The sequence below is a fragment of the Fistularia commersonii genome, chromosome 4 (assembly GCF_037954325.1).
Source record: "Fistularia commersonii isolate RoL2024-O1a breed Wild chromosome 4, RoL_Fcom_v1.0, whole genome shotgun sequence".
NCBI lineage: Eukaryota > Metazoa > Chordata > Actinopteri > Syngnathiformes > Fistulariidae > Fistularia > Fistularia commersonii.
The window spans coordinates 10291072-10306051 of NC_141287.1; the positions used below are offsets into that span (position 1 = coordinate 10291072).

At 39.1% G+C, this 14980-nt stretch overlaps 1 protein-coding gene and 1 long non-coding RNA gene across 2 annotated transcripts in view; one reads left to right on the forward strand and one right to left on the reverse strand.

Annotated features, from left to right (window-relative positions):
- Positions 1–1046: 1046 nt before the first annotated feature.
- On the reverse strand, positions 1047–2720 carry LOC147234657 (uncharacterized). The gene is made up of 3 exons (XR_015106034.1): positions 2603–2720; positions 1303–1342; positions 1047–1186 (listed from the first exon to the last, which is right to left on the reverse strand). It is a non-coding gene; the product is annotated as an uncharacterized LOC147234657 (long non-coding RNA).
- Positions 2721–5131: 2411 nt separating this feature from the next.
- man1a2 (mannosidase, alpha, class 1A, member 2) overlaps positions 5132–14980 on the forward strand; it is a 74261-nt gene continuing 64412 nt past the window's right edge. The window contains exons 1-2 of the mRNA XM_086145249.1: positions 5132–5572; positions 6783–7306. Of these exons, the coding sequence (XP_086001375.1) occupies positions 6993–7306 (314 nt within the window). The 5' untranslated portion in view covers positions 5132–5572; positions 6783–6992. The remainder of the gene's footprint in view (positions 5573–6782; positions 7307–14980) is intronic.

Sequence of the window (14980 nt, forward strand, 5' to 3'; positions counted from 1 at the left end):
CACAGTAAAGTGCAAAAAGGTGAGGTGCAAGTTGTAGATGTAAAGTGCGCATTCTCAACGGTGAACAGCGGCAGTTGTATGGCCTTGCAGTAAAAATAGATAGATCATGGCTGTAAGCTTTCAAGAGGTCTGCAAAGTTCAGATTCATGTAGATTAGATGCGTAAACTTTGACAATCCCACCTCACACTGCAAAAAGGAGACTACCCAATACACTGTTCCATGAGCAGAGAGATATCCCAATATATTGTTTTAAATTAATTAAGGGTTTGACATGTGTGACGTGCGCTCTCAACAAAACCCTCGTGAACGTTTTTCCTGTGAGTGTGAGCAGTAACATACTCCAGTGGTTGAAGCGCAATCTCCAGGGATACCTATTAAGAAAGGAAGTCTTTATTATGGTCTTTCCGACCATCAACAAGATTCACGAGACACTAAAGACATCTGTCTGCAGAGACAATCCTATAATATCCAGAGCCTTCAACTTTTCACTCCCAGTTTTCCACCTCCTCCTTCAACCACTGTATATAAAACAAGTCCAAAAGCTGCAACCATGAATGGCACTGTCGATTTTCTGACTACACTTCAAGGCCTTGAATGCGCCCCATTCAGATTCACTGTCATGTGACTTATGGAGCCTAAGGCCAGAGCTATCAACCAGATTCTCCCATTTCCCTCTTCCCACCACCACTTGTTTTGGTTTGCAAGATGTGTTAGACAAACACATTTGGGCCAGCTGTCCATTTTCAACAAGGTGATCAAAAGACACCTCTGCATAAATGCATTCATGATTTGTTCATATAGAAAATGATGGGCCTGATTGTTGCTTGAAAGTGGCATTTGTTGTGGGGAATCCCTGCCCGATGAAGAAATCTGACCATAAAAAGTCTGTTTTGGATCAGAAAGTCATTGCCATCCATTTCTCTCCATTGTTCCTCATGTGAGGACTCACATCATCACTGTGGCATCACATAATCATTACTGTGACAATCAAACTATATAAGGCACAAAGACACAAGGAAATGACAGAAACTATGTAATTATCCTTTTTTATTTTACAACCTAATTGTATCTTTGGGTGGCGCAGTGGTGAGCACTTTGGCTTCACAGCATGAAGGACTCTGGTTCGATTCCGGCGAGGAACCTTTCAGTGTGCATGTTCTCCCTGTCCAAATACATGCAGGTTAACTGAAAAAAAAAATGGAAAATTGACCCAAATAAATGAGTGAGTTAATGGTTGTCTGTCTATATATGTGGTCCTGCAATTGACTAGTGACCAGTCCAGGGTGTACCCCACCTCTTACCCGATGACAGCTGGGATAGGCTCCAGCTTCCCCTGTGACCCTGAGTGCAGGATAAGTGGCAAAGATGGATGAATAGTATCTATTATCAAAATATAAAATATGTTCAGTCTCAATGTAATACATCTCGCAGCTACACCGGGTAGCCAAACCAAGCCAAAGTGACAGCTTTTGCCAAGTTTTGAGTAACTGCTCATAGATTTCAAAACAAGGTTTACAGTTGTAATACTCTCTGCTTTTTGCTTGAAGAAAGCAATAAGGAAATCTCTATATTTTAATGCCTACTTGCTTTGCTGTTTCTTATTGATCAGAAAAAGTTGATAGAGGTCCAGGGAAACAAAATATTGCAATTGGTTAAAAAGAATATTAAAGTCTTCTTCACTGTCAAGTTTGCTTTTCTCAAGCTTTAATGCATTAAAAAGGATATACCAACTTATCAATTTTGACAAAACCAGACAGAAAGATGGATTCACTACCCATATGATTCTGGAAAACGGGAAACATTTCTTACTCTGAACAGTTGAGTCATTCATCCCGAGTTGCATCTGAAGAGCTTGGATCAAGTTGCTTTTTACACATCATCGTAATGATAGATAGACTTGATATGCATATCAGCATGAAAGTTTTACAGAAACAAACAACAGAAGAATAACCTTGCAAGACATACAGTCGTACTTGCACAATAGAATTATAAACTCCTTTCCTCTCTGAATCAGCCCTTCTGTAATACTGAGAGATCTATGTAAGTCACGGTGAGACATAAAGATAAGTTTCATAATGTCTGTGGAGGTACTCGGTCATCCAGGTCACGATGAAGTCTTGTCATAATCTTCTTCTTGTTGCAACTGGACTCTATTTTCTTGCTTCTTCAGTTCGGATTGAAAGACCTCTCAGATGAGTTTAAATGTCCTCAACGGAAGAAAATAAAGTCTAGTTGCCAAGAGAAGAAGATTTTGAAAAGAAGTTTCATAATATTTTATTGGCCAGTTATATCCACATTTAACTGTTTTGGCAGTACACTATATTATTTGAATGTTGTTGGAAAGGGGAAACCGCATTCCCCTAATACCCAATTTTTTTTTCAATTGCTTTTCCCGATTGTTTATGTAATGAGCTCCAGAAGAAAGGGGTAATTACTATGATAAAATATACTATGTGTCCAGTTTAGGGCTTTTTAGTTTATCTGCACTGAAAATGACTGGATAATTTTGTTCTCTAAATAGCCTAATTTTATATAGTATCACAAAGTACTGTATATACATATGCTGTATCAGTCTAACATTCACACTGGACATACACTTACTGTACAAAAGTATTGTGGCGTAACTCTTGATCATACTCTTCAGATCTTTCATTCAGACCCAGGTAGCATTTAGCCATTCAGTCTCCCTTTAAAACATTTGTGACAGAATGAACCATCCACAGGAACTCATTGAATCCAAGGATTGCTCTCTTTGTTCCTACAAAACAAAAATTGGACCTTATGAAATACGGTTACATGGAACAGCAAATATATACAAGCATCACATCAATAAGCAAAATAAGAAGCACTGGATGGTTGTGTATAAGCCATGAAAGATACAAAACTGTGATGAGACCAGCGATGCTGTATGGTTAACAGACAGTGGAACTGAGGATAAGCAGGGCTGGGGTAGCAGAGAGGAAGATGTTGAAGGTCCCTTTGGGAGTGACAAGGATGGATATGATCAGGAATGAGTCCATCAGAGGGACAGTGCATGTTAGGTGTTTTGGAGACAAGGTCAGAGAAGCCAGACTGAGGTGATGTTGACTTATACATAGGAGGGATAGTGAATATATTGGTAGAAGAATGCTGATGTTGGAACTGCCAGGCAGACCGAGAGGAAGACCAAAGACAAGATTTATGGATGTTGTGAAAGAGGACATGAAATAAGTTGGTGTGAGAGAAGAGGATACAGAGAATAGGGTTAGATGGAAGAAGCTGATTCGGTGTGGCCCCCACTGTAGGGTGCAGCCGAAAGAAGAAGAAGACTGCTATAGCTGGCAGAGGAAACATGATTTGTAGCGTGATAATCAAGTTTCTTTCAAACAGACTGGTAAAACAGACCACCCATCTAACTCTTCTGTAATTATAACGGCTGGGAATCAAAATATGTTTGAACATATTGTGTATGCTGTGAAATGCAAGCATAGTAATGTGGCTTCATGAGTGTCATGCTATCCCAATTTATTATTATTTTTTGATTAAATAACACAGATATTTGTTTCAGTTGATGAAAAAAATAAATCGTACATTTCATTTAATTAAGATGAATAATATGACCAACCATTTTTTTTCAATTAATTTTTTCACTATTTTTGTCCGATTTTATGGCATTATTTGCTGATCACAAATAATTTACTTTAAGCTCTGGATCAGAAAAATTTAATAAAGCAGGCAATTATTTTCTTTTCTCAAATGAGAAAACAGGAGGTCAGTCATTCATGCAGGAATGAAATTACACGCAAATACACACACGCATACACACAAACATACATGCACAGATGCGCACGACACACACACACAGACACACACAGACAGACACACACACACACACACACACACACACACAGATCAGCCATAACATATTGACCACCCACTGATATGGTGGGGGTTCCACTTTTATTACCAACCGTTATGGGCCAAGTCAAGAAATACATTGTCACCCAGTGAAGTCACCCACAAAGCTACGCCTTATCAATAATAACCATACTTTTCAGAAGTGGAAATCGTGCACTAATCAACAATAACATAATGACCATCCACCTGATATGGTGGTACCCTGCCTACCCCCTTTCACTCTGAATAATTATGGACCACTGAGGCATGGCCATGGCATGGAACTCTGAATGTGCTTTGTAATATACAGCCCCACGTCATGTAATGCATAACGACATTATTTTTGGAAGGACACAACCACTGAAAGGGCGACACAGTGACGCAGTGGTTAGCACTTCTGCCTCACAGCCTGAAGGACCCTGGTTTGATTATGACAGGGGACCTTTCTGTTTGGAGTTTGCATATTCGCCCTGTGTCTGCATGGGTTTGCAGAAGACAATTGGAAAAATTGGGAAAATTGCTCAGATGTGTGAATGAGAGAGTGAATGATTGTTTCTATATGCGGCTCTGCGATAAAGTGGCAACCAGTCCAGGTTGTGCCCCACCTCAGCTTGATGTTGTCCCCTGTGACCTTAAGTGTAGAATAAGCAGTCGAAAATTAAATGGATAGCACAACCAAAGAGGACCAGGATAGGAGATGCAGTTTTGTGCCGATAAAAACATCAACCCACAAGTTTTGGCTCTGAAAAGTCTCATTATTATAGACATACTTGTGTATTAAAACATACACACACACACACACACACAAACACACACACACGCGCACACACACACGCGCACACACACACACACACTGTTGTCTCCACCATACCACATCTTGAGATTATTTAAAAAATACTATAATCAGATGGAGTCATTCATTTACATCAAAAACGAGTCGCCAAGCACTTCCATTTCGAAAGCATGATCTTTACGAGAGAATGCATTTAAACCTGATTTGTGAATAACTGTGCGTGATGGTGTCAAATATCATCAATCATGTAAATCATTGAAAAGAGCAACTGTGAAACTAAAGCGTCTCTGCTTTACAATATCGAATAACCATCACTAATACAGTTCAAGGGAATATCCTCAGGCTAGGTTGTTTGTGATTATAATAACATTATTTCCTTCTTACCAAATTGTTTTAAACGCTTACTCCACCTAATGGAATTGCCCTACTGTCCCTAGCAAGGGAAGGCTGAGTAGATGATACTGGATCAGCGAGCAGCTGCGGTGGCGGCAGCTACAGTCGGTCGATCCATCGCGGCTGTCTGACAAAACGGCCAGTGGCCAACAAACTACACGCGTCTGCAGAGCGGACGGATACCGCTGTAATACCATCGCAGTCATGAAGACACTTGCCAGAATGACTGCTTTGAATTGGGATTGCTGACATCGATTTTCACAGAGACGATTTGAGCGGCGGCGATGCAGCAAAGCGGCAAATGATACAACAAGTCACCTCTCTGTTGGTATCCAGCTAGCTGGCGTTAGCAGCGTAGCCAAATAGCTAACGGAAGCAAATTAGCTGGCTGGTTTGTAGGCGCAGTCTACAACGCTACCACCCAGGGACGGCGAAGATGCCGGCAACCTTAAGCGCCCGTGTGGATATTTTCCAATATGGTTCCTATGTTTCTAAACATTAATCGTCTGGTAAGTTAATGTAACCACTATTTGATTTTCAACAGAGGTTAGCCACTGCGAGCCTTACGTTCGTCTCCTAGCTAGCTTCAGTATCGGCTATTCACCTCATCCAGTGTAATATTGTTATTGAATGAACTTGGTTTTCTGCATGGTGAACCACTCATTGAATCAGACTCGATATGAAACATCCGTAAATATGTTTGACTCAATATGTCTGTAAACATATATTAAGTAATACAATGAACGCGCATGTTTGTGTTAAATGTAGCTAGCATCCCACCCTTAATCTCAGTCCATCCTCAGCGTTAGCATTTGGACTAAAAGCAATTGCTAAGCGGAACCAGACCTTTGCTATGCGTCCAAAAAAAACATGCAATCGAATGTCGTAAGAGAATCAAACACGTGAACAAAAAATATCCATGAACAGAGCTGTTTTAAAAACATTGAATTTAAGATCTGCATACAGTCTGTTTAACTTGCTTGCCCTTTTACACTTGCAAATAGATTGCCTTATGGTTGTGATTTGTCATTCGAATCGACCCTGTTCGAGGCAAATTGCGAAAGGATATTAGATGAAAGGTGCTTTGTGAGGTTGTGAGACAAAACAAACAACACAACTAAAAGGAGGTTGTATTGTGCAGGTATTTGCAGGACATGCATGTGTAAAGGGCATTTTTCAGGTGATCATTTTGAACCACCTCTTGATTAATTAAGCTAGAAAAATAAAGGTTACCACTTTTGTCATGGTGCAATGACAAGTATATTATTTTCATATGACATATAATGTTGTGGTAATTTTCTTATCTGAAATTGGAATGTAAATATAAAGTGTTGTACTTTTGAACAGGAAATTTTTATTTTGATAATAGCCTTGGTGCTGACATACCAGTTTCTTCAGTTGTCAGCATCTGATTGTAGTACATTGCATTTTGGCGCGATATAAGCCTGTGTCAGTCCTTGGCTATATGACGTTATTGGTCAATGAGGTATTCTGTCATGGTTGAGAATGACAGCTACGGCTGTCACCATGCAGAGTATGGTGCACCTGACAGACTTTAGAGCAGTGTTGATGTGTTAATACATTGGATACAAATAACAATAGAAATAATTTTTGAAAAAAAAAAATCTCCTCAAACTGAAATTCACTGACATATACAAAAAACTGCTTTAGTAACTGACAATTGACTAATATTGGGCTTAATTTTCCTTCTTTTTCCAGAATCAACATGACCATTGTCCTGTTCACCAGGCACTCTTTTACTGAGGGACTTGAGCCATTTGTGCATTCCTCACGAAGCAATGCAGGGATGAGATAATAACGTCACCCAGCTGGTTCATGCTGCTACAAAACCACCTGTGGCACTTGTAAACCCGACCCACTCTTCCCCTCAACCCTTCCCCAGGTGAATTTAATTTCAAGAGTCAAAACATGACAACACCAGCTCTTCTGCCACTGTCGGGCCGCAGGATACCCACTTTGTCGCCAGGCGCCACCTCTTTCCCGCACCACAGGGCAACATTGAGGCTCTCTGAGAAATTTATTCTCCTCCTCATTCTCAGTGCCTTCATCACCTTATGCTTTGGAGCCTTCTTCTTTCTCCCAGATAATTCTAAGCACAAGCGCTTTGACCTGGGTTTGGAGGATGTGCTTATCCCCCACATTGACTCACCCAAAGAAGGGAAGCATTCCTCTGGACAAGTGGTCATACACGGTCAAGGAGGACATGATGAGCACAGACACAGGTACAAGTGGTTTGCTTATACTTTACATGCAATACTTTGTCATTTTTATAAATCGTCTTTTCTAAAATCCAGGATAAAGGCGTTTTTGCGTGTTGAAATCGCCCCTTTAGACCAGTGGTCCTCAATCTTTTTTGTGCCACATGTTGGTTTCATGTAAGATGAATCTTCTACAGGCTGGCCTTCAAGGTGTGGCAGATTAACGCAAGGATAAAATGTTCTGTCCCTATAGAAAGAAAAAAATACAACTCAACATAATGATGTATAAGAGGGAACCGTGAGTTATTATTATTTTTGATGGATTGTTTATTACTCATTTTAGCAAGCATGCAGGCTTTTTGAGATGTCACCATTACAAATGTCAAATGTCAAGAGGCACAGTTGGATGTAGTTGGGAGAGAATGTGATCATTTTTAGAAATCTTTCAGCATTGTATATATGAATATATATATATATATATATATATATATAAAAGCATTAGTAGTCTGTCTGATTGGTGCAGAGCTGAATTACCCACAGATTGATAGCAATCAGTGGCAGATGGTTGGGGACCTCTACTTTACTTTAGACAATCAAAGCAAATAGGGTCTGGTCACTCCACAGTCTGTCATAAGAATCTGATGTGTGATACATTGTTGTTATACACATCAGCAGCTATTGCAATTAATTTTTACAAGTTAGGCCATACCCTTCAATTTTTTTTTCTTTGCACCCTGTTTCATGACCATTTCACTCTGACAGATCATTCATATTGATGGTAAAAACAAAATACCATCCTTTCAGTGTCATTTTTAACATGGACCATGATGGAACAGAAAAATTACCAGAAAAAAACACGTTTTTTATCAGAACTTTCACAAGAAAGACAAAAACTTAAATGGTGGCCATACATAGTTTTTCTTTATAGTTTTTACACACTTGTGGATTTCTTGTGTGGGTGGGTTTGTGGGTGAAACTTGCTTCAATTGTTAAGTCAGTAATTGCCAGATATTAACAGGTATACTTCAAACAAGTGTTGACTTTGATTCAAACTTGTATTAGTGTCATTACATCTGATTTTCAGTTCTATTTTATGTTAATTTTGGTAAAATGAATATATGTGGTTCAATTTAATCCCATGTTTCTAAAAACAAAGAGCCAAATGCACTGAGGAGAGACAGACTTAATTGACATTGTTTTCACAGCTAATCGATAAATGTATTTATCACAGTGTTTAACAGTGATATCAGATGAGCAGCTTCTCCTTTGTCTTTGAATGTGATGCGTAATCCATTCCTTTGGAAAGTTGCTTAGATACATCAGGCAGTTTGTTGATCATCATCATCTGTGGCTAAATGAAACACTTAGTCTAATCTACTACTTATTTCATCATATTTGTTGTTGAGGTTGAGGTAGAATTATTATTGGTTGGGAGAAATCATCTTACCTCTGTTTTCCAAAAATAAAAATCTTTGAGGAGCCTCCCTGTTAGCAGTCAGCTGTTCAACATTAACAACATCATTATGAAAGATATAGGTATAGATTATTTTTCAAGCAGTGTTTTATTTATTTAATAAGAAATCACAGAATACTTAGGTGAACAGTTGTTGAGGATTAAAAGCTTGAAAGCTGCATCTCGGTATTGATTTTTTTTTTTGGTCTAGTCTTTGATATCTTTCATTTCTTGGCTTTTAAAACCAGCCTTTGGTCACTTAGCCTTAGTTCTTGCTCTCCAGCCCTTGAATGGCCATTAAACGTATTTAGGATGTGCATTTCTGTCTCACTGACAGGAACTTGTAAAATTGAAACTGATTAATGTTAGGTCATGCTGTGAATTGAAATCGAGTCTAACTATCCTATCAGCAGATTTTTTATTATTGTTAGTTATTGTTTCTTCCTGTCAACCCATGGCATTTTTAGTGCTTCCTTGCAAATTGTAAATATCAGGTTGTTTTCCAACCTAAGTCCTGAAATCTATATTCAAAGAATATTTGTTTGTTACAAACAGGCAACAAAACAAATAATAAAAAAAAAAAAAACAGAATATGATTCACTCTTTAAGAGCCAAAAGAGCGCTTTCAATAGTTCAGCCTATGCCCTCATGAATTTTCTTCTCTACCGAGACACTGAGCCATAATGCTCAGATGAGTCTTACCAAATTGTATACAATACAGTGTTCATTTTTATATAAAGTGCTCTCATCAGTGGTATGTTTGAAACTAAGGTGGTTTATTATCCCAGTAAATCAATAGAAGAGTCATCGACATGCACAGGGTGACATTGTCTGCAAAATATGTATGTGAATCTTCCTATGAGGCTTCTCACCTCAGGTAATGGACTGAATTTAGGAAAATCATAGGCGTTGAAAGCCTTTTAGTACAATTTTGTGTACCTTTTGGTCCAGTTTTGTGGTTAGTTTTAGTCTGGTTCAAAGGTTTGGCTTAACCTGACTACTCATCACCTGAATTTTTTCCTCCAACATGGATACTATTTTCTCATGCCTTTTGGTTAATTGAGTTGAATGAGTGCTGAATGAATGATCAAGGAACAGAAAGACTGGAATCTGTCCAGTGTTATTTGAGATTACTTTGGTCAGAAACAGTTAACCAGCTGTAGTGCAATAATAGTGGTGCATCAAAGTCTCGTCCAAAATTTCCTATATTTTTCCCTTTGGACAGGCTTAGATTATATCTTTTCTTGTTATCACATAAAAGATTCCTGCAGAAAATGAAAAATTTGTGCTTCTTGGTCTGATGCATTGAGGGATGGAGAAGCCACACACCAAAATCTCACAAGTGTTGTTTTTACATGTGATAATGGTTTCGTGGGTGAGTCACTGTCCCTGGCAGATCAGAGTTATGTGGAGCAACACTGAGCTCACACCAAATGTGTCACAGACCCCTGCAGGTTTTCTGGTGACTCACATAGAAGTGTCTGTCCGTGCATAAAACCAAAGTTGTAAGTCTATGAAGGTTCTCAGTCATCCAAGTTGTGGTACTCGTATATTCTAATCATAATAACTAGACTTGTTTCTGGTCAGTTTCTCAAAGACGTTTCAGCTACACTCTGAGGAGCTTTTTCAGTTCTAACTGGTTTGGTTGAGTTTTTGATTAAAAAATGTAGAAGGGATGACCGTGGGCACTGGTCTCTATAGGATTGGGTTTGGTGGTTTGGCGTGTGATTTGTTGGGAAGCAAAATAAATTGAGTGGGTCTCCTGAGTTCAGGTTTGAACAGGGTACATTAGGCTTATTTGTGAAATGTTTGGAATTAGACAGACATTTGGAGGGTAGCCTCAGTTTGTATTTGAATGGGGCTTGTTGAGGTCTGCTTTGAGTCACTGACACCTGCAAATGAGTTGTTGTTACAGATAGGTCTGTAGGTAAATTGGGCTTGATCTGTCAGGGGTCACTGTCAGGGGTTGATCTGTAAGGGAATCTTGGCCCAGGACACTGATCACGTTAATGATTTCCCACAAAATTTATCAACAATGATTTAAAAAGGTAGGAAACATCAATAAGCAACACTTTATTTCTATATATCTCAGCAAGTATTTGCATTTTCAAATGACCACTTCTACAACATTTCTTGGAAATCACAATGTCTCATTTTCACTAGCCACTGCATTTTTTAACAAATCCAGCACTATGTTGCACCATGTTTGTACAATTGATCAATTATGTAGCAAGCAAAAATCCGCTTTCAGATTTTTAATAAGTCCCATCACATTTTAAACCTAACACCAAATCTGCTGCCAACAATTTGATTCTGATAAAATGCATGCAGAACCCCTTATTTTTGACTGTTTTGATGAGAAATATCTTTCGGGAGGTACAAAGTAACCGCTCATTGAAAATATGCTTATATAACAGCCTGATATAATATTAAAGTTATCATGTAGGCATATGGCGATCTGATTATCAATCACAGACTGAGAAGATGAGCAAGGTTTTTTTTTTCTCTCTCTTTCTTTCCAATCTTACACACACAGCGTTGGATGAGCTGGTCGGCGCTCAGATGGAAGTTAATTCTTCTTGTTTTTAACTCTACAAACGAAGATTAGTCTTAAGAGAAAGAAAGAGCAGAGCACACCTTTGTTTGTCAGGGGAACCAGCTTGACAGCGCAGCAGTCTCTTTCTTTGAACAGAGTGAAGCAGTCCATCAGGTGTTGCCTGAGCTACAAACACTGTTCCCTATATGAACAATCAGTCATAAAATGCATAGAACCTGTGGCTTGTCATCACACGGCAATGCTTGTATTAAAGTAGTTTGGTTTGGTTTAACGGCAACTGATGAGTCTGTGGGTCAGTATAGAACTGCAGATTGTCTACGTGTCCCTATTCTACATGATCTAATGTGAAACTTTTTTAGAAATATTGTCATTTTCAAAGTTACATCAATGCAAGTGTGATATTTAAAAAAAGAATTGCCCAAAAAATTAGCTCACTGGTAAGTGGCGCTTTGGTGATCTATCTTTAGAACAGGCCTGCAGGCGAATCATCTGGTCCATGTAGGTGGCCTGGTGCCCGTGGGCACCATGTGGGTGACCCCTGATCTAGACGGTAGTGTAAGTCAAACAGAGAACATTGGTCAGTATTTAACTTTCTCATGGATCCTTTGTCTTTTATCATGCAGAATGTGCACTGCACAGTCAAAGAATGTCAATTTATCTGCGCCTCTCATACCCCATGAGAAGCGAGACTTTTGCTCTCTTGTTTTTTTTCCTTTGAGGTGACAGGAACAAAAACAAACTTCTTTCTGGCCATTACATTTCTTACTTCATAAGAAACCCCACTGCAGAACTCCTGAGAAGTCCTAATTGGCCCTGCCCACTGCATTACAGTCACAAATACTATGCATTTGAGGATTCTGACCAACACAAGAACAATTTAACAACAACACTGATGATTGCAGAGTGAAATATTCATGTTCATTTTTGTTTCATTGTGTTCAAACATAGAGCTACTGCAGTGAGGGATACAGTACTGGGATTGATTCCCTTCCTCCTGGGTCACAACTATCTTTTCGTGCTGTTTGGTCTTTGCCTTTGTCACAAAGAGATTGCCATCTTTTGCGACTCAATTTTTCTTTGTGCAATATGTTCTGGCTACCTCTTTTCTTTGTGTCGCTTACTAGAAGTATAATGTAGATTTTCATACTTTCTCACTGCCTCAGCCAACAGACCCATTCCTGTACAACCTTCTACATCAACAGAAAATGAGAATGACAACACTTCTGTTTTTCCGCATTAACCTTGCCCACAAATTTCTGAGCAATCACACAGTGGATCTCGTACACCACACAAGACAAAAGTTCTGACCTAATGATGGGTCGACAACAAGCTTTGAGAACTCTTGAATCAGGGCTGATGTGATTTTGTTCTCACAAAAGAGAACAGGAAAGAGAAGAGGTTACTTGCTTATTGCTGAGTATCTGTAGGCCTTTATGTGACTGTCAACTCTGTTAAGGTGAACTGTGAATACTTCAACCTGGTTTTGACCCAAGCGTAATTCACATACCTGAACTGATTGGTGTCACTGTGGTCTGAAAGAGTGCTGTACTCTCCCTCTTCCATGTGAACAGTAGCGGGGTTGGCCTTGAAAATGATTGACCAATTTTATAATCATGGAAAAATGTTATGGAATATTTGGAAAAAAAAAAGGTGAAACACTCTGAAAAAAGCTGAAATTGTCCTTGAATTTTTTTCCTGCTCCATTGTCTTCATTGCCTTCTATGTGAATGCAAATGGTTTCAAACCTATGCGGATGCATGTTGTCATGCTGTCTTCAGTGGGCAATATTGAGATACAGCATTTCTCAGTCTCTGGTCAGCACAGTGCCCCACATGACATGACCAGCCGATCAAATTTGTTTTGATTTCCTCACTAGATTAATCGTCTTTTCGTTACCCTTTTTTTTTCTCAAAAAATGTAAGAGATTAATTTGTAGATAATTTATAGCCATATACAATGCGTCTTCTGGGGCTGGAAGAGGACTTCAAAAAGAAGCATTGTGGAAAATGTACAGAAAATAAGGTATAACTGGAAATAACCCTTCTGCAATGCATGGTGGGCAAGACCTGATGACTGGTCTACCATAATGCAGAAGCTGAAAAAACTTTGCTAGTGTTTGAGATACGGGCAAGAACATTGCACTGTTACATTTCTGTATGAAGAAACAGCCTTTATATTACTAGTATTAAGTTTTTTTGCCATTGCTTTTTATGATAAAGGTCATAATAGAGTGATTTGTGTATTATTTGGTCCTTCTCATTGCTGTAAGAAATTGTTTCTTCTCATCTTAATAGTGGGGGGTGGGTTTGAAAACTGTTTGGTTTCTTGTTCGCTTTCACGCTGCACTTTTTTGTGAAACACCAAATCATCTGAACAATATCATGTGGTTTCAACAATGGCATGCCTGTAGTGGTAATACATCCTCCAGCTGGATTACCATCCGTCGATAAACGGCAAAGCAGGGGGGCATCGAAGAAGAGAACAGATATTCCCTTCCGCCAAATGAGCGACAGTTTTTCTTAACCTTTAAGCAACACTGTTCAACTGTGTGATTAAAACCCACTGGAAAAAAAGTCCTCACACCAAGAGGACTCCAATGCAAAGATAATTATTTCTGTCTAACTTTTTGACTCACATTGGCTCTTTTTCAGATGCTTAGCAAAGAATGTTGAGCGCCACCATTTTAAAAGGTCAAGCATATGATTCCCCACACCTGCTGTCCATCATTGATAAATATATTATGTTCTTCTTTTCAGAGATAGGACCCAAAAAAGATACTCTAGTTAATTGGGCAAACATTTCCTGTATCGTTAGTGCCACCAGATGAAAAGAGCATTTATTCAGAATTTCATACCAACAGTCACAATAAACTTCATTGTCTTTGGTCAGCATGGGGGCTTTATTCTTAGTCCACGTGGGATTCTCTTACCTCTTAGTTGCTCAGTGTTATGGCATGGAGATAAAATTGCTCCCCTGTCCTGCAGTTTCGAGAGGGTAGCGCAGATCATTGTGATCTATCCTGTCGCGTCTTTTGGGGTTTTATCAAATAGGGTTTCCGTCAACACGATGTGGTTATAGTCCCGTACAGTGAACACGAAAGTCTTGGCTGGTGGTGGTTCCTTAACTATGATGTAGTCCCAATCCCTGCTGCATTGGTCCATGTAGAAGGTAAAAAAAACAAGTATCAACCCACAGTCATCAATTTCTGCAAAACATTGTCTTCATACCATATTTCAATCAAGCCATTCACCTCTGTCAATGCAATATGTTTTCACTCTGTAGCAGCAGGGACCCGATTTATCATTTAGACAGATTTTTCCTGACTCCAATGATGCACTGCATTTTGCTATGCTTCCACTCTTTGATCTAGACTTGGTCTGTTTGGTTTCTGACAAAAAAAAAAAGGACCACACCAGAGTTCAGTTGGAAGCAAACCGACAGCCATCTTTTCCAGAGAACCAGACTTTATTTCTTTGATTTGCACCAGAGTCTGGTTTTGGCATTTTCACAAGCCTGACTGTACTGGTCTATTGAAGAATTCGTGCCAGAGTTCTTTTCAACCTGACCAAGCAACGATCGCATCAGTGTGACAAAAAATTTCACGGCCACCAAAGTTCTGGTTGAGTTCTTACAAAAACAGTCATGACATTATACTCATTGTTTGTTGGTTGCTGTTTATCAGTTTCTG